General features: G+C 38.1%; 1 protein-coding gene across 7 annotated transcripts in view; it reads left to right on the top strand.

Moving 5' to 3' along the window:
- LOC136042062 (uncharacterized) overlaps window positions 1-24,075 on the top strand; it is a 79,778-nt gene that overhangs the window by 21,490 nt on the left and 34,213 nt on the right. For 3 of the 7 annotated variants that reach the window (XM_065726929.1, XM_065726930.1, XM_065726928.1), the window contains exons 3-4: window positions 104-335; window positions 8,626-8,797. In XM_065726929.1, the coding sequence (XP_065583001.1) occupies window positions 104-171 (68 nt within the window). In that variant the 3' untranslated portion in view covers window positions 172-335; window positions 8,626-8,797. The other 4 variants (XM_065726933.1, XM_065726932.1, XM_065726935.1 and 1 more) reach the window with 4 other exon arrangements.

Here is a 24,075-nt window from a genome sequence, read left to right as displayed (position 1 = left end):
CAACTTCAACTTCTTCAGCTGTCTGTATGTTAATGGCAAATTTAGGTTCAAGTAATTAATTTCTTAATTTTTCCAATACTGTCTCAACTTCCACCTACAACAGCTGTTACAACTCATTCCAGAGAGAAGACCATTCTCATTAATCAATGGATTGGGGAAGGATCTCAGTAACAATTGACTAGCTCTGAAGATGAAGAGGTGAATCAACTGCTGATTCAGGCTGTGGCTTTGACCTCTTCCGATGCTATTCATCTAAAAGATGGGACTGAGGGAGCTGTGCATGAACCTGAAGCTTTTGAAAAGTTTTTAAACTGGTTTTGCTGGTCCTAATCAAGGTTATTATACATTTCTAATTCCTCTGTGCTTATTCTTTTAATGTTAATTCTTCATTCTCATGTCTCATTTCACATTTCTCATTCTTTTTATTCTCCATTCTTATGTCTCATTCTTCATATTTCTCATTTGTATGTGCAATCTTCGCTTATTATATGTTAGTCTTAGTCTGATTAAAAAAAAATAAATGAAAAAACGCTACAGCGCATAGCATTTAATGTTGGACATTCTGATCAGTCATACACCTGGAAATTTTTTAGAATGGGAGTTGCAAAGACCTTAAACTATTAAGATCTAAATGTTGATAAAATTACATAAGAAAGGCTGAAATAAGGGCATATTGCTTAAAGTCTATGGTAGGCTGTGCAGGAGCGTACTTTGGGGTTGGGGGAAGTGTTGGACATTATTTAATGTTGGACATTATCTGGGAAATCTCTTTATTTCCATTTGATATAGAGTATGGTTGGGCATCCTTTTTATGAGTAGCAGATAATTGAAAATTCTGAATAAATCATTAAATTGAATTGTTCATTATAAACATTACAGCGACGTATTTATTTCTAAAAACTAATTAAAGTGAAAGGAAAAACAAATATTAGCAGATAAACGTTTTAATTAAGACTATTATTCTCCGTCTTAATTAGAGGTTTTGCCCATTAATATATTTTCATTTTGTTTTGAGTATAAATGGATGGGAAGTTTGGTCTAAGAAGTTTATATATCTCTAAATGATAGTAGTGACTGGGGTGTCAATGTTAATGTTTACATCCAAGACTTCCATTTAGATGTTTTGATGCCTTCCACCTGCCACATTCTACGGCTACCCATAGTGGCCTGATGCTACATTAAACTAGAACGAAAGTTAAATTGAAATTAAGTTGTCTGCAAATCTAATCCTTTGTCAGGAATTCTGATATGTATTTAATTATCTTCAAGACTTAGATTTGGTGGTTTGGATTTTTACCACTTCTTATGGCCAACCGGTGTGGCCTGATGAGGCATTTAACTAGAAGCATAGTTACATTGAAGCCATGTTGCCAACAAGTTTATTCCCATAGTCACAAAGTTACTTGTTAAATTAATTTATTATCTCAAAGACTTACAAGTGGAGGTGCTGATGTTTACCACCTACTACCTCCTTTGGCTACTCATGTGACCTAATTCTGCATCAAACTAGTATTATAATAAAATTGAAGTCAGCAAATCTAAATCAAATCTTCTCTTTGTCTGCAAATTTATTCTCATTGAAGTTGTCAGCAAATCTTTTCTCTTTGCCACAAAATTAATTATGTAATTACTTATCTCCAAGACTCAGATTAGGTGGATTCGATTTTTATCATTTATCACCTCGTATTGCCAATCGTTGCGGCCTGATGTAGTCACAAAATTAATTGTTAAATTAGTTGATTATCTCTACTTACGTTTTGTGTTGATTTTCACCACTTACCAATCCTGTGGCCACCCATTCTGGCCTACTGCTACCTAAAACTAGAACTATAATTAAATTCAATTTGTCAGCAAATATATTCCGTTAGTCACATATTTAATTGTTTGTCTATATATTTGTGTCCAGTTACATGATTTATTCATTACAAAATGACATTTGAAGGCTTTTTTATTTGTATGGATAACTAAAAAAAAAAAAAAAAAAAATAAAAAATAAAAAAAATAATAACAGTAGAGTTGGGCGTGTAAAGCTAATTGATTGTGGCAAGTGAATTACTGTATGTATTGCTTATAGACTTTATTTTGCGCAATTTGTGGTGGAGTAGACCCAAGTGTATCGAGGCCCAAGCCTTAAAGATCCGTTGCCTCCACATCCTAGAAGGCTGGGCTTACCTAGTCACACACCAAGAATTGAGATTGCCAGCACCGGGAATAGAACCCTCATCTTGAAGGATATGGGATCTTCTATGTGGCATCCACTCTACTGTGGTGGATCTAATCTATTGACGTTAGTATTGCAATGATAAATGGTCTGTAAGACCACTTTAGCTATTCTTGACAGAATGGAAAAAACTTTCGAAGAAGAAAAAACAAAGATAATTACAGCCAGTGAAGAAAGGAAAGATGAATGTGCAGACGTTTCCGTCAAGATCTTTGCTCGGTCGTCCTCAGTGCACCAAAGTAAATAACAGTAAAAAAATATATCAATGAAATTCCTGCAAATTGAAACAAAGTAAACACAAAATTAAAAAAGGCCCTCTCAAAACAACGGTAATATTTTAATATTCTTGCTTTTGTTTTGTCTTCTGTAAATGAAGAATTTGACAAATATTTCTCTGTCTTTTTTGATATAACGGGTTTTTAATAAATAAATAATTATTTGGAGGCATTTATACGAAAATTGGTTTTCACTATAATTGATATTTGTATGTGGTGGAAATGCTCAAAATCAAACACCAATGGTACAGCCATCCTATCAGATAGTGCAAAGAGGAACACCATCAAGGAATTGTATCCAGCCGATGGTGCAGTCTCAGACACGCTCAATGTATGCATAGCCCATATCTGGTGCTCTTCCACCTCACGTTACAAATCAACTTCCTCATGTCTCGCCGCCCACTCCTTTGACAATTGGTCATCAGTCACCCTCCCTCTACCCAGTAATATCTAATTTCTAAATCTATTAAATGTAATATAGTAGAACAATTTGACTAAAAATACAGGAGATAATTTTTGAGGTGCATCATTGTTTATAAGTGTTCTTATGCTTTCTGTGTTTTTTTTTTTGTGACTATGAGACTTAAAAACCTCGATGCTTAGTTATATTTTAATTTGCCAAACTTCCAGCTTCTAAATTTAGGCGTGGCTTAAGTGTTGAAGTGCACAAACACAAGAACACAATCTTGAAACAACTATACTTGGGGGGGGGTAATTTTTCTATTTTTTTCAATGGAATGCCAAAAAGGATGATTTTTTTTAAGTCTGAGGGGTGGGAGGTGACCTTCCCGTAGAACAGTACAGAAAGATCTACCATCCTATGGGAATGTATCTACCATCTTTGCAAATATTCTTTTTTTGCTACTACAGGCCTTGGAAAGCTCAATACTTAGTTACATTTCGATTTAGCAAACTTTCAAATAATTTGATTTAAGATACCATGGCATACTCTATAAAAAATTTATGGGTTTAATAAATAAAACCCATCTTCTAAAATAATTTGAAATTTGATTATAAATCGTGTATTTACAACACTGTATTTTTTTCTTTAATGCTGGATTCCTTTTTAAAAAAATTTTTGGATTGGACATTGTTGAAAATGTTGATTTGTTTTATTCAGTTATGACATCTTTGGCTGTTTATGTTCTGTTAGACTACAAGGGCTTCTTCGAAATCACACCTTTAGACATACAGATCTATCAATATGTTGCAATATCTGCAAAAATATAGTTAAGTTAGAGAAGGACGTGGATAATTTGTAACATGTATTTTCTGTCCATTTTAGAAAATATGAAGTTTTGTGTCAAAACCATTTGTAACATATTTTGTTTTATATTAAAGGTATATTCTAAATCTAATGCTGCTTAAATGCAGCATTTTCTTCCAGTGTTTAAAGAGTATAGAAAATGACAAAACTGGTTTTTCATAGAAAAGGCAGCATTTTGTAGGCAAAGTTTTTAAAGTTGTTGAAACTGACGCTTTAAGAAGAAAGATTGCCTTACAGAAGCATCATCAATTACTTGACGCACCCCAAAATCGAGAAGTGTAACGTCAAATGTAGCTAATTTTTGTTGTTGTTTTTATGGCACTTGGTATTAACCAAGTGACATATAGCAGTCGCCAATTCTGTCGGTCTGTCTGTCTGTCGGTCTGTCGGTCCCGGTTTTGCTACTTTAGGCACTTCCAGGTAAGCTAGGACGATGAAATTTGGCAAGCGTATAAGGGACCGGACCAGATTAAATTAGAAATAGTCGTTTTTTCCGATTTGACCATCTGGGGGGGAGTGGGGGCCCGGTTAATTCGCAAAAAATAGAAAAAATGAAGTATTTTTAACTTATCAGCGGGTGATTGGATCTTAATGAAATTTGATGTTTGGAATGATATTGCGTCTCAGAGCTCTTATTTTAAATCCCGACCGGATCTGATGACATTGGGGGGAGTTGGAGGGGGAAAACCTAAAGTCCCGGTTTTGCTACTTTAGGCACTTCCAGGTAAGCTAGGACGATGAAATTTGGCAAGCGTATCAGGGACCGGACCAGATTAAATTAGAAATAGCCGTTTTCCCGATTTGACCATCTGGGGGGGGAGTAGGGGCCGGTTAATTCGGCAAAAATAGAAAAAATGAAGTATTTTTAACTTATGAGCTGGTGATTGTATCTTAATGAAATTTGATGTTTGGAATGATATTGTGTCTCAGAGCTCTTATTTTAAATCCCGACTGTGTCTGATGACATTCGGGGGAGTTGGAGGGGGGAAACCTAAAATCTTGGAAAACACTTAGTGTAGAGGGATCGGGATGAAACTTGATGGGAAAAATAAGCGCAAGTCCCAGATACATGATTGACATAATCGGAACTGATTTGCTCTCTTTGGGGTAGTTGGGGGGGGGAGTAATTCTTAAAAATTAGAAAAATGAGGTATTTTCAACTTACGAACGGGTGATCGGATCTCAATGAAATTTGATGTTTAGAAGGATATCGTGTCTTAGAGCTCTTATTTTAAATCCCGACCGGATCTGGTGCTGGGGGCGGGGAGTTGGGAGGGGGAAACCTAAAACTTGGAAAACACTTAGAGTGGAGGGATCGGGATGAAACATGGTGGGAAAAATAAACACAAGTCCTAGATAGATGATTGACATAAACGGAACGGATCCGCTCTCTTTTGGGTAGTTGGGGGGGGGAGGTATTTCTGAAAAAATAAAAAAAATGAGGTATTTTTAACTTACGAACGGGTAATCGGATCTCAATGAAATTTGATATTTAGAAGGATATCGTGGCTCAGAGCTCTTATTTTAAACCCGACCGGATCTGGTGACATTGGGGGGGGGGAGTTGGGAGGGAGAAACCTAAAAATTGGAAAACACTTAGAGTGGAGGGATCGGGATGAAACTTGGTGGAAAAAAACACGAGTCCTAGATACATGATTGACATAACCACAATGGATCCGCTCTCTTTGGGGTAGTTGGAGGGGGGAAACCTAAAATCTTGGAAAACACTTAGAGTAGAGGGATCGGGATGAAACTTGATGGGAAAAATAAGCGCAAGTCCCAGATACATGATTGACATAATCGGAACTGATTTGCTCTCTTTGGGGTAGTTGGGGGGGGGGGGAGTAATTCTTAAAAATTAGAAAAATGAGGTATTTTCAACTTACGAACGGGTGATCGGATCTCAATGAAATTTGATGTTTAGAAGGATATCGTGTCTTAGAGCTCTTATTTTAAATCCCGACCGGATCTGGTGCTGGGGGCGGGGAGTTGGGAGGGGGAAACCTAAAACTTGGAAAACACTTAGAGTGGAGGGATCGGGATGAAACATGGTGGGAAAAATAAACACAAGTCCTAGATAGATGATTGACATAAACGGAACGGATCCGCTCTCTTTTGGGTAGTTGGGGGGGGGGGGGTATTTCTGAAAAAATAAAAAAATGAGGTATTTTTAACTTACGAACGGGTAATCGGATCTCAATGAAATTTGATATTTAGAAGGATATCGTGGCTCAGAGCTCTTATTTTAAACCCGACCGGATCTGGTGACATTGGGGGGAGTTGGGAGGGAGAAACCTAAAAATTGGAAAACACTTAGAGTGGAGGGATCGGGATGAAACTTGGTGGAAAAAAACACGAGTCCTAGATACATGATTGACATAACCACAACGGATCCGCTCTCTTTGGGGTAGTTGGGGGGGGGGGTTAATTCTGAAAAATTAGAAAAAATGAGGTATTTTTAACTTACGAACGGGTGATTGGATCTCCATGAAATTTGATTTTTAGAAGGATATCGTGTCTCAAAGCTCTTATTTTAAATCCTGACCGGATCTGGTGACATTGGGGGAAGTTTGGGGTGGGGAGACCTAAAATGATGGGAAACGCTTAGATTGGAGGGATTGGGATGAAACTTGGTTGGAAAAATAAGCAGAAGTCTTGCATACGTGATTTACATAATTAGAACGGATCCGCTCAATTGCGGGGGGGGGGGGTAATTCTGAAAAATAAGAAAAATGACGTATTTTTAACTTACGAAGGAGTGATCGGATCTTCATGAAACTTCATATTTAGAAGGACCTCGTAACTCCGATATCTTATTTTAAATCTCAACCGGATCAAGCGTAATTGGGGGGGGGTAGTTGGGGGGGGGGCGGAAATCTTAGAAAATACTTAAAGCGGTGAGATCAGGATGAAACTGGATGGGAAGAATAGAAACCTGTCTAAGATACGTGAGTGACATAACTGGACCGGATCTGCTCTCTTTGGTGGAATTGGGGGGGGGGGGTAATTTTGAAAATTGAGGTATTTGTAACTTACGAAAGGGTGACCAGATCTTAATGAAATTTGATATTTAGAAGGATCTTGTGCTTTAAAGTTCTAATTTCAAATTCCGAGCAGATCCTGTGACATTCGGGGGTGTTGGAGGGGGGAACCGGAATTCTTGGAAAACATGAAAATTGGAGTATTTATATCTTACGAATAGATGATCGGATCGTAATGAAATTGGATTTTTAGAAGGAATTCATGTCTCAGAGCTCTTATTTCAAATCCCGACCAGATCTTTTGACATTGTGGGGATTTGGAGGGGGAAATCTTGGAAAAACACTTGGAGTGTGGGAATCGGGATGAAGCTTGGTGGATAGAATAAACATATGTCCTTGATACGTGATTGACAGAATCGTACTGGATTCGCTCTCTTTGGGGGAGTTGGGGGGAGGGGTTCAGTGATTTGGCGAGTTCAGTGCTTCTGGACGTGCTAGGGCGATGAAAATTGGTAGGCGTGTCAGGGAGCTGCACAATTTGACTTGATAAAGTCATTTTCCCAGATTCGACCATCTGGGGGGCAAAAGGGAGAGGAAAAGTTAGAAAAACTTAGGTATTTATAACTTACGAGTGGGTGATAGGATCTTAATGAATTTTGATATTTAGAAGGACTTTGTGACTCAGAGCTCTTATTTTAAATCTTGACCGGTATTAAGCCTCTTATTTTCCTTTTTAAATCAATCTATTGATTCATAGAATTTTGTTAGAGCTCATACCATATGATCTCTTGGCTCTTAGCTCTTCTCGCCTCGTCACAAGTGCCATATGAGCTCTTAGCTCTTGTTTTTTTTTGAAATTATTACTCCTCTTGTAGAGAGCATCTAGTGAATGTACCAGAGTTACTCCTGCCCTTATACAAGTTTTTGACGAGTACCAGACTGAAGTTGCGCTCAGACGGTCTAATAAGATACGGAACAAGCAAGAAATAAGCATCTATATGCCATAAAAAATATTTCATGCAAAAATACACTCTTTCTGCCACTGATAACTCGTCGCAATACAAAGCTAAGAGGGGTCAATATTGCTATGGACATCTGTATTGCACCCCATTCTGTTGGCTGATTCACTCTTTGCTCCCAAACATTAAATTCGTGTTTTTTTTTTTCAGTTGTTTTGTATGATTATTTTGTATGATCAATAATTTTTTGAATTATTACAGAAGCATCATCAATTACTTGAGGCACCACAAAATCTCAAAGTGCAACGTCAAATGTAGGTAATTAATTTTTTTTTTATCTACATGTGTATAGACTATCGTGAAGTCCTTTCACCACTTTGACCCCTTCATTAAACAGAATAGCCACTGGAAGCACTATTATTCTCCAGTCAGCAAACAATGAATACATGCAATAATATACAAAAGTACACTGCTATCGATTGTGGGAAGTGCGGGTACCTGAGCTACCTATCCCTAGCAGTTTAAGACCATTAAGCCGGTCGGTACTGATACGGCTCTTCCAACTTACTCCTGCTCTCTTCTGCACTATCAAATTCTATAAGTAAATCATTTCTTTTTCAGTTGGCTTCCTCATGCTTTAATAATCACTGAAGAATTTGTCTCTTCTTTAAGATATCAATAGATGCCTTAAATATCTTATGATCATATGTGCCAAGGCAGGCTAGAATTCAGGATAGCTGTATAAATATTTGGAATCTTAGCCAAGGAGCAAAACGTATAATCTGTCCAAAATAACAAATTTAAATGCTTTCGTCGAATTCAGCTATTTCTGAAAACAAATTGTTCTATCTTTTTAGAGGGTAATTATTTGGCAATATGTATAAACTGTTAAAAATTTGTTTCATATTAATCATCATTTTAGGTCAAATGCTTGTCAATTGGTTGTTTTAGACGAAGTAAATTATCAAAGACATTCCGTTGTGAAACTGGAAGTTCGACAGCTAATCATTAATTTCTACACTATGTTTTTGCATGCTGGGGTTATAAGACCTGTTGAGGATGCTAACATCAACGGGGTGGATATGGACTTCAAGGTATGAAGCAGACTGTTCTCTCACGACTCCGAAATATGTAGTATCCAAAATTAGCCTGGTTTAATTTTACGTAACTTACAAAAATAGTAACTTAACTTAAAAAGATATTATGGCTGCATTTAGTGTGAATTTTTTTTTCTTTTAATTTTCAGTCACTTTTTTTTATTATTGACATTCGAACAGGAAATTGAAATAAACCCCAACAGGAACAGAAAATAGGATAAGAGGTCAGCTTTGACCTTTTTTCAGGGGCAGAAATAAATACCAATAAAATGGTGTATTTAACAAACTAACAATTAATATGGTAAATTGGTTCTTCAAAACTGCGCAATGCTACTAGACATTGGCTGCAAATTATTAAAATCGATTGATTCGCAGACAAAAGAAAAAAAAAGTTCTGGACAATAAAATAATTGAGTATGAGGACGCTAGTATATGAAATCCAGGTTTTTCATCAGATCTTAAAAATCAGTGACGTAATTTTGTTAAAATCTGGGGGGGGGGCAATGTTGGAGCGAATTTTTCCTAATCAAGTGATGATGACAGTAAAAAAGAAAAATGAGCCATATATTACCATAAAGACAAAGATATACTAGAGAAAACTGACCCTTTTCTGCTTGAATTATAAAAGTTTTTCTAAGTTATTACACGATTTTTTACAATTTGGTTAAGAATAACCGCAGATCTCTCCGTTCTGTGATATTCAATCTGCTCATTTTTTCCGTTTAAAGGTTTATAACGACACTGAAAGTCTTTTCGACAAGATATGACGATAGAAACGCTATCAAAAGCTTTCTCGTAATTGCTCACAGTGCCGGATATTTTTCGGGTATTTCTGCCTTCAACCAGAATGTTTGATAATCTCTTTTAAATTTCACCTTTAGCTCCTCATTAGTGCTAAGCTCAAGTAGCTCCTCATGTGATGCAACATTGCCCATTTCCGTTTTCTCAAATGGATTTATGATCCATGGTGGTATTTCCATCGACAAAATATCTTCAAATCTGATTTTGAAGTCATCATGCAGGGCAATTAAATATTGAATGTATATCTGAATATCCTCACCAGGGCACTCTACCTGTGACAAGAAAAGCTGAAATTACACCCTTTGCTCTTATTCAATTGAGACTGTCCCCTTGTAATTGTGAGTTAATGTCATAAAATTTTATGAACAAATCTGTCAAATACAAGATATCTGCTTTCGAATTGATGAGGTTTTCTCTTAAATCTGGATATTTACATTCCAGAAACTCTAATACTGATTCAAAAATTGAGTAAAATTCTTGTTAAACATACATCCTTCGATAACCAGAGTACTTCAGTCTGTAAGAGCAGTCGTTGAAATTTTTCATCCTTTTCATCGCACAATTGTGCAAATAAATGTATATTCAGAGCATTGCTTCTTATTTTGTTAACTGCATTAATCACAAATTGAAGTGATTGGTGCAATTTCTCACTCAAATTTTTTCGCTACTAGATGTTTCGGTGGATGACCGAGTTAATTGCAGTTACCTCTGGTATAATTTTTTTAAGATGGCTTATTAACCCACGTTATCGCCCGACCATGGCAGGAGCTCTATCTGTTGCCCCCGAAATAACGTTTGTAAATGAAATCGATTTTTCCTTCAAAAAATCATCCAGGACAAAAAATATTGATTCACCTTTCGTGTCCATCTTTTACAAATTGTAACCCTTCATGAATTTATTGGTCTATTACAAATCGAACATATGCCAATAATAATGCTTCAGTACCGGGTAAGGTTGACTCGTCCAGTTGAATAGAAAAAATGAGTTGTTTGCAGATAATTACATAGGAAACTTTCAATATCAGAGCTCATTTCATCAGTACGTGTTTTTACAGAAGGAATTCTTTTGAGTATGTCGAATGGTGATTTGTGCAGAACAGTTTTTAAAACTTCTTCAACAGCGGGTAAAAGTAACTTTTCTCCAAGGGTGTGTGGTTTTTTCAGATTTCGCTATAAGTAATAAGATATTGTAAGATGTTCGCAAGCCATCATCGTTTCTTTCAGACGTTGAAGCAAACATACTGTGCACAATAGGTCCTCATTTTTTTCCTTCAATTTTCGAAAATATTCCAAATCTTTATCTAATTTATCAGGATGACACCTTCTTAGATGATCTTCGAGTATTGATGGTTTCATAGAGTCATTGCTCAAAACTGTGTTGTCTAAAAGGCACATGAGCAACCGCTTGTCTTCTTTTGATGGTATAAAACCAAATTTTAAATAAACAACACTGTGTGTTGTCGACATTTCTTCTTGGATTCAGCCCTGTTTCGTGTCAATTACCCCACCTATACGTTAAAAAAACATTGTTATAGTGAATTTATAGTGATCTTACTTAACAGTATATGACTATTTTAACAGAAAGGGAGTAATGAAATTAATAGATTAATTATTGCAATGAAATAAGCAAAGAACTGTCAGCAAACTTGTTCTTTATCTTAAAAGCAATAAATCGTTAAGATCAATAGAGTTTTATAAAAACGACTGAGCCAATTTCATTTTTTTTTTTTTTTACGTGTAAAATAAATCTTTAAATAATAAATTAAAAGTATGTAGTTATAGCATAAAGGCTGATACTTACTTACTTTTTCCGACATTGACAAACAGACAACGATTCACTTTACTTTTCCTTTCGAAAATTCGGAAACAAATGAAAAACATTTATCCTTAGAATTCGTATTTTTTATTGGTGAAGAATCAAACAAGATCGCAATACAAGACGCAAGAAATACAAGTCGTATTTCGTCCCTTTGCACGTCTAAACAAGCATTGTGGAAGGCGGTGACGGCAGCGGCAATCCTTTTCAAGTCTTGACATGTTGTAATGAATATAAAATATGCAAGTTTTTACAAATAATAGTCGCTGAGCTTCTTAAAATAATATATGCCTATATTAATAGTTAAAGTCAAGCCAGCATTTTAGTTAATCACTATCAAAACCAGATAAAATTTTTTGGACCCACTTTTGCTAATTCTGAACCCCCATCTTTTTGTCACATCAACGTAGACTCCCGTCAAGCTTCTCGTGCACCTCTGGGGGTCAACCTTGACCACTTTGGGAATCACCGGTCTAAATTAACAATATAAGTTGACAATGTGGAGAGGCTAACATCCCCAAAGACATTATTACTGGATCTTTCAATAATGCTGTACAAAATAGTTCACTTAAAATTTTGATTGAATTTTTTTTGGGGGGGAATGGTAGGAATTGGGTGATTGTCCTCCTTTCACTTTTGACTCTTAAAAAGTGCACTAGATCTTCCGACTTTCAATTGAATGAGCCATCCGTTCCATAAGAACCCTATATTCCCGTGGCATAACTTACATTTCTTGCACTTGGGCTCTGCAGGGCTGTGTCCACCTTGAAGTTATCGTAATATGCTCTTTAGATTATTGTTAACAAAATGGCTATCTCACAATTTTGGGACGCGTTTGGGGAAAACAGGTTGTCAGGAAGGAGGGGGGCTTGTTGCCCTACGTCAATTTTGCCTCTTAAAGAGGAACTAGAACTATAAATTTCCAGTCAAATGATATTCCTTTAAAGTTTAAACAACCAAACCTTCCATAACAAGCTTAAACGCCCCTGGGGCATAACCTCAACACTTCAGTAATGTAGCTCATCAAAAATACAAATTTCTTAATATAATAGCTTAATAGCTACAATACCTATAATATATGATTATCAGTTACTAATCTTATTTTAGAGCAAACTTATCTTGTCTTATCGTTTTTTAAGACAAATATCGGTTTTGCGTTCACTTTCCCGTCAAAGACTCAAAAGCCATTCTATTCCTTTTATTCTACGAAATTAAACAACAAAACACGTTTAAATTTTTTTAACTTTTTTATCTTTAATAAATAAAAGTTAACTAAAATTTAAAGAATATATATGAGTGTCTGTATACTAAACTGACAATCCACAGCCGTTTTTTATTTTTCAGTAGGCCTAAAGTGGAAAATGGTTCTGGTCTTAAGAAGTTAGCCTATGGAGGTTTTTAGAGACATAATTTTCAGACCTTTAAACTACGCTAAACAAAATAGCTGTTTCTAAGTTTGATTAAATGTGTTTTTGGAATTGATGTGCGTGGGGGGGGGGGCTTATTGCCTCCCATCACTTTTGACTGATAAAAAGGGCAGTACCCCTTTCAATTTCCAATCAAATGAGCTTATTTTGAAGTTGTTATGACAACAAATGATCAACTCAAAATTTATATCAGATGCGTTTCGGAAACATATATGGTGTGTGTGTGTGTCTGGGGGGGGGGCTCCACCCTTCGATCAGTCTCAATCTTGAAAAGACACCGGATATTCTGATTACCAATCCAATCAGCCCTCTCCGAAGTTTATAAGATCACCCTTTCTATGCAAACCTTATATGTCCCAAGGCATAACTTACAACCTTTGCAATGAGGGCTTTGGGGGGGGGGTATCCTGAAACACATAATTTATGGACCTTTTAATTACGTTGAACAAAATGGCTATCTCAGAATTTTGATTAGATGTGTTTGGGGAAATGGTGGGTGTGGGAGGGGGATTAATTGCTCTCCAATCACTTTCAACTATTAGAAAGGGTACTAGCCCTTTCAATTCCCGATCGAATGAGCTTTTTTTGATATTTCTACGGCAACAAATGACCATCTCAAAATTTCTATCACATGCATTTCGGGAAAATACGAGGTGCGCGGAGGGGTATCCACCCTCCGATCACTCTGAATCTGAAAAAGGGCCCTACAAGTTCTGATTTTGAATCCAATGATCCCCCTCCGAGGTTTATACGATCACCCTTGTTATATATACCTTGTGTACCTCCAGGGCATAACTTACAACCCTTGCCCTGAGGCCTGTGGGGGGGTTCATTATCAAAGACGTAATTTTAGGACCTTTCTATTACGCTGAACAAAATGGATATCTCAAAATTGTGTCACTGTGCCCACGTTGCTCTTTGCTTAGACAGTACAATTGCGCTGCCTATCATAACCATAGCCTTTGTTTACCTTTTCCTTTCTTACGAAAAGGAAACTTATTTCTTTTTAGTAAGTTTGTGGAAAAAACAGTGAATGAAACAACAGTGAGTCTGTTCTGTCACTTGTCTTTGTCTTGTCTCACCCTAAGCTGAAAAAAACTAACAAAGAAACCGGATCTACTTAGTTTCTTTCAACATTGGCGCTAGAACAGACAAGTACCAAAAAAAAAAAACAATCTTAAAACAAATTTCAAAAATGAAATTCGGTCTGTGACGAAGTTGAATTTCAGCTATCAACAGGTAACGAAATTTGTAGCAGTATTTGGTGTTTAGTGTTCTGATGTTAATGATAGTTTGTTCATTAATAAATTTTATCTTGTTTTATTCTGAGTTATCATCATATTACGCATTATCATGCGTGAAAATCTCCGATCCAAATCCTAGAGGATAGATTTTAGGACGCAGTAGTCCTAAAATCAAATTTAGAAGTATATATTTGGACGTGGTGGGGAGGGAAGGACCCGTCTTCCATTCGAGCAAAATCATGGCTTGATATTCTGTAGACATGGTATTGAACATCCGAGTACTGATCAATACAGCATCAATAATTACAGATCTATCGATATTGCATTCTGTTCTGAATATGCAACATACAAATTATTTGTTAATCGAATGTAAAGCAGAAAATTCCACATATAAATCCTTAAACATTGGTGACTTTTGCATTCTTTTTCATAAGAAGCTCAGCAACATTTACTCGTATAAAAGATAGTATTAATTCAATATGTCATCCACTGACAATACCTAGTAGCAAAAATTTTGACCGATAGAATGCACCAATTACTTTTCTTTGATTACTGCAGACAACAAAATAAGAAGCAATGCATTCAGTACGCGCACATTTGCACAATTGTGAAGACGATTAAAACTTTCAACGAATGACAAAAAGTGCATGTTCAAAAAGAATTAACTAATTTTTTTTTCAGTTTCAGAGTTCCTAGAAAGCAATAATCCAGATTGAAAACAATATTTGATCTATTCCAAAGAAGACATCGCGTATTTGAAAGATTTGTTCAAAACAAATTGAACACAGATTTGTTCAAAAAAAAAAAAAAAAAACAGAAGTAATTTTAGGTTCTTGATGCGCTGCCCCAATAGCTCCTCTTGTAACTCTACTTTTAGATTGTAAGTGGAGGGATTCCTTCCGAAGGGATGTCTTCCAGAGCTAGAGCTAAGTATTTCTCGCCCAGACTTTGATCCATTCACCGCCTCTTTGACTCATGATATCATTTTTGCATCTACCTTTATTATGCTGTCCTCTAATTTCACTAAGATGATATTTGGGCCATAGTACAGTCTATTTTCCATAGTTTTGGCCTATATAAGAAGGACAACATCTTCATTCCTGAGGTTTGTTCAATCACCTTTGCAGACAACCACATTAAATTTTCCTCTGAGACTCCTTTCGCACTTTTTTCGCGTATTGTTCTTTAATCTCAAGAATTGGTAAACATCTAAATTGTATCTTTTGCAGCCTAGCTTCTTTCTTTGTTTCTTTTTTGTGGGGGGAAGGGAAATAAGAAGATTTCTAGCTAAGGATAAAAACAAATATTGACTAATTAGCAATTGCTGAAAAGTAGTTTGTGCATGCCACGTGAAACCCGGTCTTGCCTATTGCTTTTCTCTATCGGAGAAGGGATAATATATTAAAATACTACCGAAGAGTGGGTTAAAATTTTAGGTATATGGAAAGGGGTATAAAACATTATACTGTAAGCATGAAAAAAGCATAAGCTACTTTAAATTTTATAGAATAGACAGATTTTTTTTAATTCTTAAGTTGTTTGTTATTAACTTGGATATCATTAGTGAAATAGTATTCAGTGTGCATGCTCACAAAACAAAACTCTTATCTTCTATTTTTCTTTGGTAATAAGGGGATCTTTATCTTGGGTGCAATATACCCAGTAACCATATCGTAGTAACCCAGGTTGAACATAATGAACGCTGCAACGCTGTCTAATTATCTTAACCAAGTGTAATCCAAAAATCTTCAAAAATCAGAGGCAATAATTATTAATCTGATTACCTGATTTATTAATAAGTGACCCAATAGACTGGTGTATTACCCTAACTCGCATTTATAAGGTTAATCTTGTTATTTAAGGACTTTTCTGTTTGACTTTGTTTAACTTAACCCACATGCGCTTTTGGTTTCAAACCTGGTGTACCCGCACTTTTGTCACTATTAGAACGGTACAGTCATGGAGAAAAATAAAGGACCTTTTAACTTAGTTGCCTGAAAAAGACCAAGACATTCGCCTAAAAAAGGTGTTGATGAGTGCAAAGATTGTCACTCCAAATTGCAAGATGACGATCGAGAAAGACCTGAAAAATAAGTGCACACTTTCCGACGTCCAGCATTGCACCGAGAACCTAATTGGAGTGAAGTGTCAGAGCTTGGAAAAAAGCCTAACTGAAAAATTCGTGAAAAAGGACGAGGAATCAGTGACAGTAGCTCGCACTTAAGTTCAGTCTATGTGTCAGATTCTCTGGAAAAATAGGAAAATCTGATCGTGTTTGGTTTATCAGAAGACGCTACTTTGCCATCTCGTAGGCAACAAAATGGGACCGATTGCAAATTTCTCAACGAAAAGCTGCTTGTACTTTGCCTTAAGAAATGTAGCTACTCAGTTAGACATGGTAAACATATGCCTGGTTAGATCAGGCCTATTAAGTTGATGTTCAAGACATTGGTACAACGAGATACAGCTTGTTTCTTTCTGATGTCCGAGACTGCTAGTATCAAAGCTACATACCCCTTGTTCAAAGTCTCTAATGAGCGTACTACCATTGAACTGAAGGAAAAACAGAAGTACGATGCCCTGAAACAAGAGCTGAAATCAAAGTTGGACGCTGGCGAAACTAACTGGAAGATAAAACGTAGCAAAAACGGGCTAACCCTCGTGAATAATAACTCTTTTCGTAAAATGCCAAACAGTTACGCGAGCATGGAAGAGGGACTCCCTAAAAAAGTTGAAATGTCTGAGTGATAATTTTTTGGTGACTTATACAAATACAGACTGCCTGTCATCTAAATGGGGAGAGTATAATATAGTATGGGGAGAGTATAATATAGTATCTAACAATTCAGCTGAAAGAGGGATCTGTATTTATGTTCATTGTTCTATTAAGTTTTCTGTAGTCGTTGATTCGTTAGTAGCCTCAGTGTTGGAGTGTCTTTTGGTTGATGTTAAGTTGCCCTATCATAATACTTACATGTGTATTGCAGCTTTTTATCGTAGTCTTACTGTGATTTTATCGAGTCTAATAAATAATACCAATATTCTAGCGTGTATTTTTCGTATTGCTAGTCGTAGTTCAAAGTTCCTTATTCTAGGTGACTTCAATTTACCTTTGATAGATTAGAGTGCACATAGTACGAGTCCACTTCTTTGTATGAGCAGCAATTTTTAGATAGATTGGATTATCTGTTCCTCTACCTGCATATTGATAGGCCATCTTGAGCCAGAACAGATGCTATTCCATCGATTTTAGATCTGATTATTACTAAGTCAATCGATGATATTTTGAGTATAGATGTCCGTCCGCCTTTAGGTAAAATTGATCACGTTGTGCTTGATATCTACATGAATATTGATGCTCAACAGAGAGGTTTTGAGATTTATCGGCCTGATATGCTAAAGCTGATTATGAATCAATGCGACAATTTATTTCGTCTATTAATATCATTTATAAGCTAGAAATAATTATTTTTCTCCGGACATCGCGTTTGATTTTGTAAAAAAAAGTGTTGATGGATTGTAGGGATAAATTTTTTCCTTTGGTGAAGAATTTGTCCGGTCGTAGAAATAAACCTAAACTTCCGAAACATATACTCCAAGCAATACGTGAAAAAAACAGTCTTTGGCGGTCATATATTTAGTCACGACACAGTGAAGTAGTCAGGCAGGGACATTTGGATACTCAGCTGCAAGAGGATCCAGGTGAATGGTATGCGTATACACTATCAAGAAATAGGTCACTCGGCTTCTTAGGAAAAATCGTGAAGAGCTTGAGGCACGTATTATTCACTCAATCACCGTATCACCTAAAATACATTGGAAATATGTACATAGGAATAAGCCTAACCTTGCACCATCTACATCTACGTTTACACATCCGGATACACACCAAAAGATTGATAGTGACTCTGAAAAGGCCATTATTTTTAATCAATTTTTTTCTTCAATTTTTGTTAAAACACAGCCAATTCATTCAAATGAAGCTAATTTTGCATCTCAAGTAGAGTTGATTGCGTCGTCGGACATTCTTGCTCCATTTGATGGTTCGCATTTCTCAATAGCTGAAGTTTATGCTATTCATACAAAATTGGATACGTCTAATACACGGATATAGATAATTTCCGAACATAATGAATACAAATTGGTCATGAAATTGTAAAACCGCTTACCCATATATTTAACTTATCTTTGGTGCATGGATTGTGTCCTTCAGGGTGGAAGAAGGCCTTGGTAAAGCCACTTCATGAAAGTGGCTCCAAGTCGGATTTTAAAAACTATCGCCCGATTTTAATTACGTCTATTTTCTGCCGAGTGATGGAAAAGTTGATTGTTTCACGCGTTCAAAAGTATTTTGGCGAATATTATCTTTGGAATCCTACTCAGCATGGTTTTCGAAAAAGTAGGTCTTGTAATACTCAGCTTCTTGAAGTTATTTTGGATTTTCAACGTTTTGCCGATTTAGCTATACCCTTTGATTGCATTTATATCGACTTCTCGAAGGCATTCGACAAAGTTTCAATGCCCATCCTTTTTCAAAAATGTTCAGCTTATAAATTGAGTAAAAAAACAATTCCATCTATTGCTCATTATCTAATTGGAAGAACTCAAGAGGTGGTTGTTGGTGAAGCTATGTCATCCTCAATTGATGTGTTAAGCTGAGTCCCCCAGGGTAGCTGCCTGGGTCCAATTTTATTTTGTTTATTCATCAATTTGTTTTTTCCTCTGTTCAACATTCTACTGTCAAGATAAACTTGTTAAGATTAAACATTTTTTAACCAGTACGAGACCAAAACGATGTGCAACTTTTACAGGAGGATCTTGACTCTCTTGACTCGGTGCGAATCTAATTCCATGTTCATAAACCCTTCTAAGTGTGTTGTTCTACACTATGCTCGTAAACTCCCACCTGTGCATGCTTACCAGATGTCTGGCATATGTATCCCTTCTAACGAAATAGTGCGTGACCTTGGCGTTTACTTTGATACCAAATTGAAATTTGATAAGCATGTTTCGGAAATTGTAAAGAATGCAAATTATCGTTTGTCGTCTATAATGAGAAGCTTTAGTAAGTTTAACCTTCGTAATTTCTTACTACTATATAAATCAATGTTCCGCCTTCTTCTTGAGTATAACACTTCGGTTTTGTTTCCATTAAATCTAACGGATGAGCATAGAGTGGAAAAGGTTCAGATAAAGGCCACTAGGATGGTCCCATACCTTCAGCGCCTTTCTTATCTGCAGAGACTTTCTAGGCTTCAACTCCTGTCGTTGAAGTTTCGTAGATGTCGTAGTAACCTTATAAATGTGTTTCGTATACTTAAAGGAGTAGATGGTTTTGATCCAAATTTATTTTTCAAATTTAGCCATTATCACTCTACTCGTCAGCATGATTTCAAATTAAATCCCCCAAAACTAATTAAAAAAATGGTCAATTATCTTTCGTTAGTAGAGTTGCCGGACCACGGAATAGTTTGCCTTTGGAGGTTGTCGAGGCAGAGACTGTTCGAATTTTTAAGAGTGCATTAGTAAATACGCCTTTTTATTTAGATGCTTGTGTTGCGTAGCTTCGTGTTATTTAGAGCTTTTTGTAGTTTAGTGTGTCGTTGCCAGTTTACTTTAGATTAGTATTATGATTTTGTATTTTGGTGTTTTTGCGACAAGCATTGATATCACCAATGCAACAGCACAAACACATAAAAAAAGGAAGACAGAAGGAGAAAAGGAAGACTGTTTTCCTACATTAGTGATTAATATAGATCAGCACTTGAATGAGGCCTTAACCCTACTCATCCATACAATCACACATGTCAAACAGCATAGCCATACACAATCAACCATAAAGAATAATCCATGGACAGGCAGTCATGTCGTCAATAAGTATAAGTCGTCATTTACCAAACAATAAAAACTATTTTACTTATCTTATCCTAAGTCCCGTCCATCCTCGATGACGTTTTGGGGGCACTTCTTTTGACAGGGCATGAACTAGGGCTCGGTACGTTGTTCTATCGTGTGCAGTTCGAGTCAACTCAACGATGCGCTTTCGCTCAAAGTTTTCAATCCACCTCTTGCTAGGTTATCCTCGTGGTCGAGATCCGTCTATGGTTCCTTCGAGGGAGATTTTTGGTAGACGGTCGTGGTCTATTCTCTTGACATGCCCGAGCCATCGCAGTTGTTGTCGTTTGATTTTATTTAGGATTGTGTCGGGGGACTTCAGCCGTCTTCGCACCTCCTCATTGGTCACATGTTCAGTGTTGGTGATTCTTGCGATGCGACGGAGATATCTCATCTCGAATGCAAGTAGGCTGTGCTCATTTTCGATCTTCAAGGTCCAGGTCTCACACCCATATATAGCAATTGGCACAATCAGGCTGTTGAAAAGTTGAACTTTCAGCTGGTTCGACAAGTTTCGGCATTTCCAGATATTTGTGAGTCTTTTAAAACTGGAGCTAGCAAGAGCTAGGCGGCGTTTGATGTCGGAGGTATGACAATTGTCCGCTTTGAGGAGACTGCCCAGGTAGACGAATTGGTCGACCGTTTCAACTGGCTGGCCGTCAATCATTATGGAAGGAGTAGCTGTTTGTTTTTGGCGTGACGTGACCATAACTTTCGTTTTTTTGGCGTTAATTTGCATGCCAAAAGGTTTTGTGGCTTCATTCAGACAGTCTGCTTGTCTTTGGAGATCAGCGGCCGTTGTAGAGAGCTGGTCGATGTCGTCAGCATAAACGAGCTTGTTTACTAGGACTCCACCTATTTTGGCTCCGTGTTCATCTGGTATCAGTGACAGTATGGCATGAAGAAACAGGTTAAACAGGTGGGGCGACAGAATACATCCTTGTAAAACTGTGGCTTCATTCAGACATTCTGCTTGTCTTTGGAGATCAGCGGCCGTTGTAGAGAGCTGGTCGATGTCGTCAGCATAGACGAGCTTGTTTACTAGGACTCCTCCTATTTTGGCTCCATGTTCATCTGGTATCAGTGACAGTATGGCATGAAGAAACAGGTTGAACAGGTGGGGCGACAGAATATATCCTTGTAAAACTCCCAAGGATGTTGAGAATTCATCAGAGAGTCCATCAGTGGTGAGTATCCGGCTTCTGGATTGGCTGTATATATTCTCAATAATCGTGACGATTTGGTCGGGGATACCGTAATGTCTTAGGATGTGCCACAGACCTTTCCTCCAGATTAAATCGAAGGCTTGCTGAAAGTCAATAAAGAGATGATATAGGTCTCTGTTGAACTCGACAAAGTGTTCCATAAGCTAGCGAACGGTGAAGATTTGGTCAATGGTCGATCGTCCAGGTCGGAAGTCAGCTTGGTATTCACCCAGAACGGAGGCTGTAATTGCTTGGATTCTACGTAGGAGAGTTTTGGTCAGTATTCTAGTTTGATGACTGGTCAAGCTGATCAGGCGGTAGTTCTCACACTCTCTTCTTGAGCCTTTTTTGTGGATTGGGACCACTGCTGCCTCACACCATAGCTGTGGGACGTGGCCCGTTGACCATGCGGCTGACACAACTTTGTGGTACAATTCGACGACGTCCTCTGAGTCAATGTTAATTAGTTCAGCAGTGATACCGTCCGGTCCTGGGGCCTTCCCTCGTTTCAGGGATCTTATCGCTGCCTCAGTTTCTGATTTTAAGAGTGGTGGTGGAGGTTCTCGATCATTAATGGGGAAGGAGTTTAGGATACTGGGATCGGCAATGATCTGCGGATTTAATTTATCTTCAAAATATTCCTTCCATCGTTCGAGCTTCATTTTTGCGTCGTTGATGGGGTTGTTTTGTTTGTCTAGGATTGCTGTGGAGATGGGATCTTTCCTGCTAGACAGTTCACGAACTGTTTTGAAGAGTTTTTGACTGTTTCCGTTCCGAAACTGGGTTTCGCATTCCTTGTATTTCTCGGTAACATGGTTACGCAAGGCCTTTCGGACTTCCCGTTCGATTCTCCTTTTGAGATATTTATAGGTGTCTCGGCTGCATGGGTCAGCTTTGTTGTTGCAGAGACGCTTTTGGTTACATAGTTGGATTATTTCTTCAGTAATCCACGGCTTTTCGTCTTTCGTTTTCCTTCCGAGGACATCATTTGCTGTCTCCAAAACTGCAGAAGTTGCATGCTCAGCCAGTTGATCAATCTCTTCGACGGTAGTGAGAGGAGTGAAGTTCTCTAGGATAGCTCGGAATTTTGACGATAGGCTGGTGGTATAGGCGCCTTTTTTTATGGGGTCGCTAAGCAGCTCTGTCCGAAATCTAGGGATTCTTGTCGTCTTGGGAGTCGTTTCAGTCTTAGCTTGAGTTTGGATATCAGGAGTGAGTGATCCGAATCAAAGTCTGCGCCAGGAAGGGATACAGTATCCATTATTGAGGACTTCCAGCGTTTAGATATCAGCACATAGTCTATCGTGTTTTCAGTTACTCCGTCGGGGGATCTCCAGGTGACCTTACGGCAGTGTCTGTGTTTAAAGGCGGTGTTAGTTATATACAGGTCGTTTTCACTACAGAAACTAATTAGCCTTTCACCTCTTCCGTTCAGTCGGCCGTGGCCATGCGGTCCCATTACATCTCTTCGATCAATCTGATCGTTGCCCGTGATAGCGTTTAAGTCACCCATGACGATGAGCATATCTTTCTTTGGTGTTTGGTCGGTGACACTTTGAAGTTGAAAGTAGAACTGTTCGCATTCTTCATCGCTTCGGGCAGAGTCAGGAGCATATACCTGGATGATGGTAAGGTTTGACACGGATCCCTTTAGTCTAATGGTTGCTATCCTTTCTGATACGGGCGTGAAGGAGATCAGCGCCTTTTTTGTAGTTGGTGAGAGGATGAATCCAACACCCTGTCTGTGAGTGCCATCGGTGCGTCCCGAGAGTAGGAGGGAGGTTCCAGAGATAGTTTCTTCACCGGTTCGGGGGAGGTGTGTCTCAGACAGCCCGACTAAGTCCCACTTGTATCGGTTTAGTTCTCTCAGTAGTAGATCTATTTTTCCTGGTTTGGCTAGAGTCCGGGTGTAAGTGTTCCTATGTTGAGCACAGTTTTAGTGGAGATGAGTCGCAGGGTATCCTCATCCCGTCCGGGGGTCGTCATAGGTCTATTATGATCGTCGGCTTCCCCGTACGCGGTAGCATGTTTGTTGGCTTCCCCGTACGCGGTAGTATGTTCCATATTACTTCCATTCGCCATCATCTTAATCATCATCAAATTGCTAGGTTCATCGGTTTCCCCGGACGCGGTAGTAATTCTGCTTTGATTTATAGAGCCCATAATTCATTTGTTAAAAGGAGAGGTTTCAAGGCTGGTTAGGAGATGGCGGTAAGCCACTCCTCTCCGTCAACTTGCAGAGGCCGTTGTTCGTCGCTGAATCATCCGCCCTTTCGCAGTTGTCCTCCTGAAGAGTATCCTCCCACGATGATAATCTGCCATACCATACGATTTTACCCATTGTTGGGAGAAGGTTTGAAGCTGACGAGACATATCTACACGCCGGTGGGCCCAGCTCAGTCTACATCAGAGGGGCCTTCTTCCTCCTCCGCCTGAATTTATGTCCCCCAGGCGAGGGTATCCCAGTTATATTTCAGGACCCCCAGGGGCTGGGTCCCCCCTTGGTCCGCGCCTCCATCACCACCGGAGGTACCCTGCATATCTGCAAGGCTTTCCTCTATCCGCCACCTGGGGACGCGCTGAGTGGCCTGGGATGGGCCCCTACTGAGAAGATGACTCAGTAGGTACTCAGAAATAATTCAGAGGCAACAACCCACCACAAGGGCTCATCAGGAGAATACACACTTGCCTATAGGGTGTCGGCACTTTAAATTCTCTACCCAGGCAAGTGGCGTGCCTACCATAAAATCCTTACTGTATCCTCGTGTTAGGTATCACCCCCAAAATATATGCCTATGAAAAAACAAGCAAATGTAGAACAACCAAATAACACCAAAACAAGCTTATCCTACATTAATTCTGGCTCTCATGTATTTAAGTTACCAAT

This window comes from Artemia franciscana, unplaced genomic scaffold (genome assembly GCF_032884065.1).
Source record: "Artemia franciscana unplaced genomic scaffold, ASM3288406v1 PGA_scaffold_58, whole genome shotgun sequence".
NCBI lineage: Eukaryota > Metazoa > Arthropoda > Branchiopoda > Anostraca > Artemiidae > Artemia > Artemia franciscana.
This window is presented reverse-complemented; position numbering and strand designations above follow the sequence as displayed.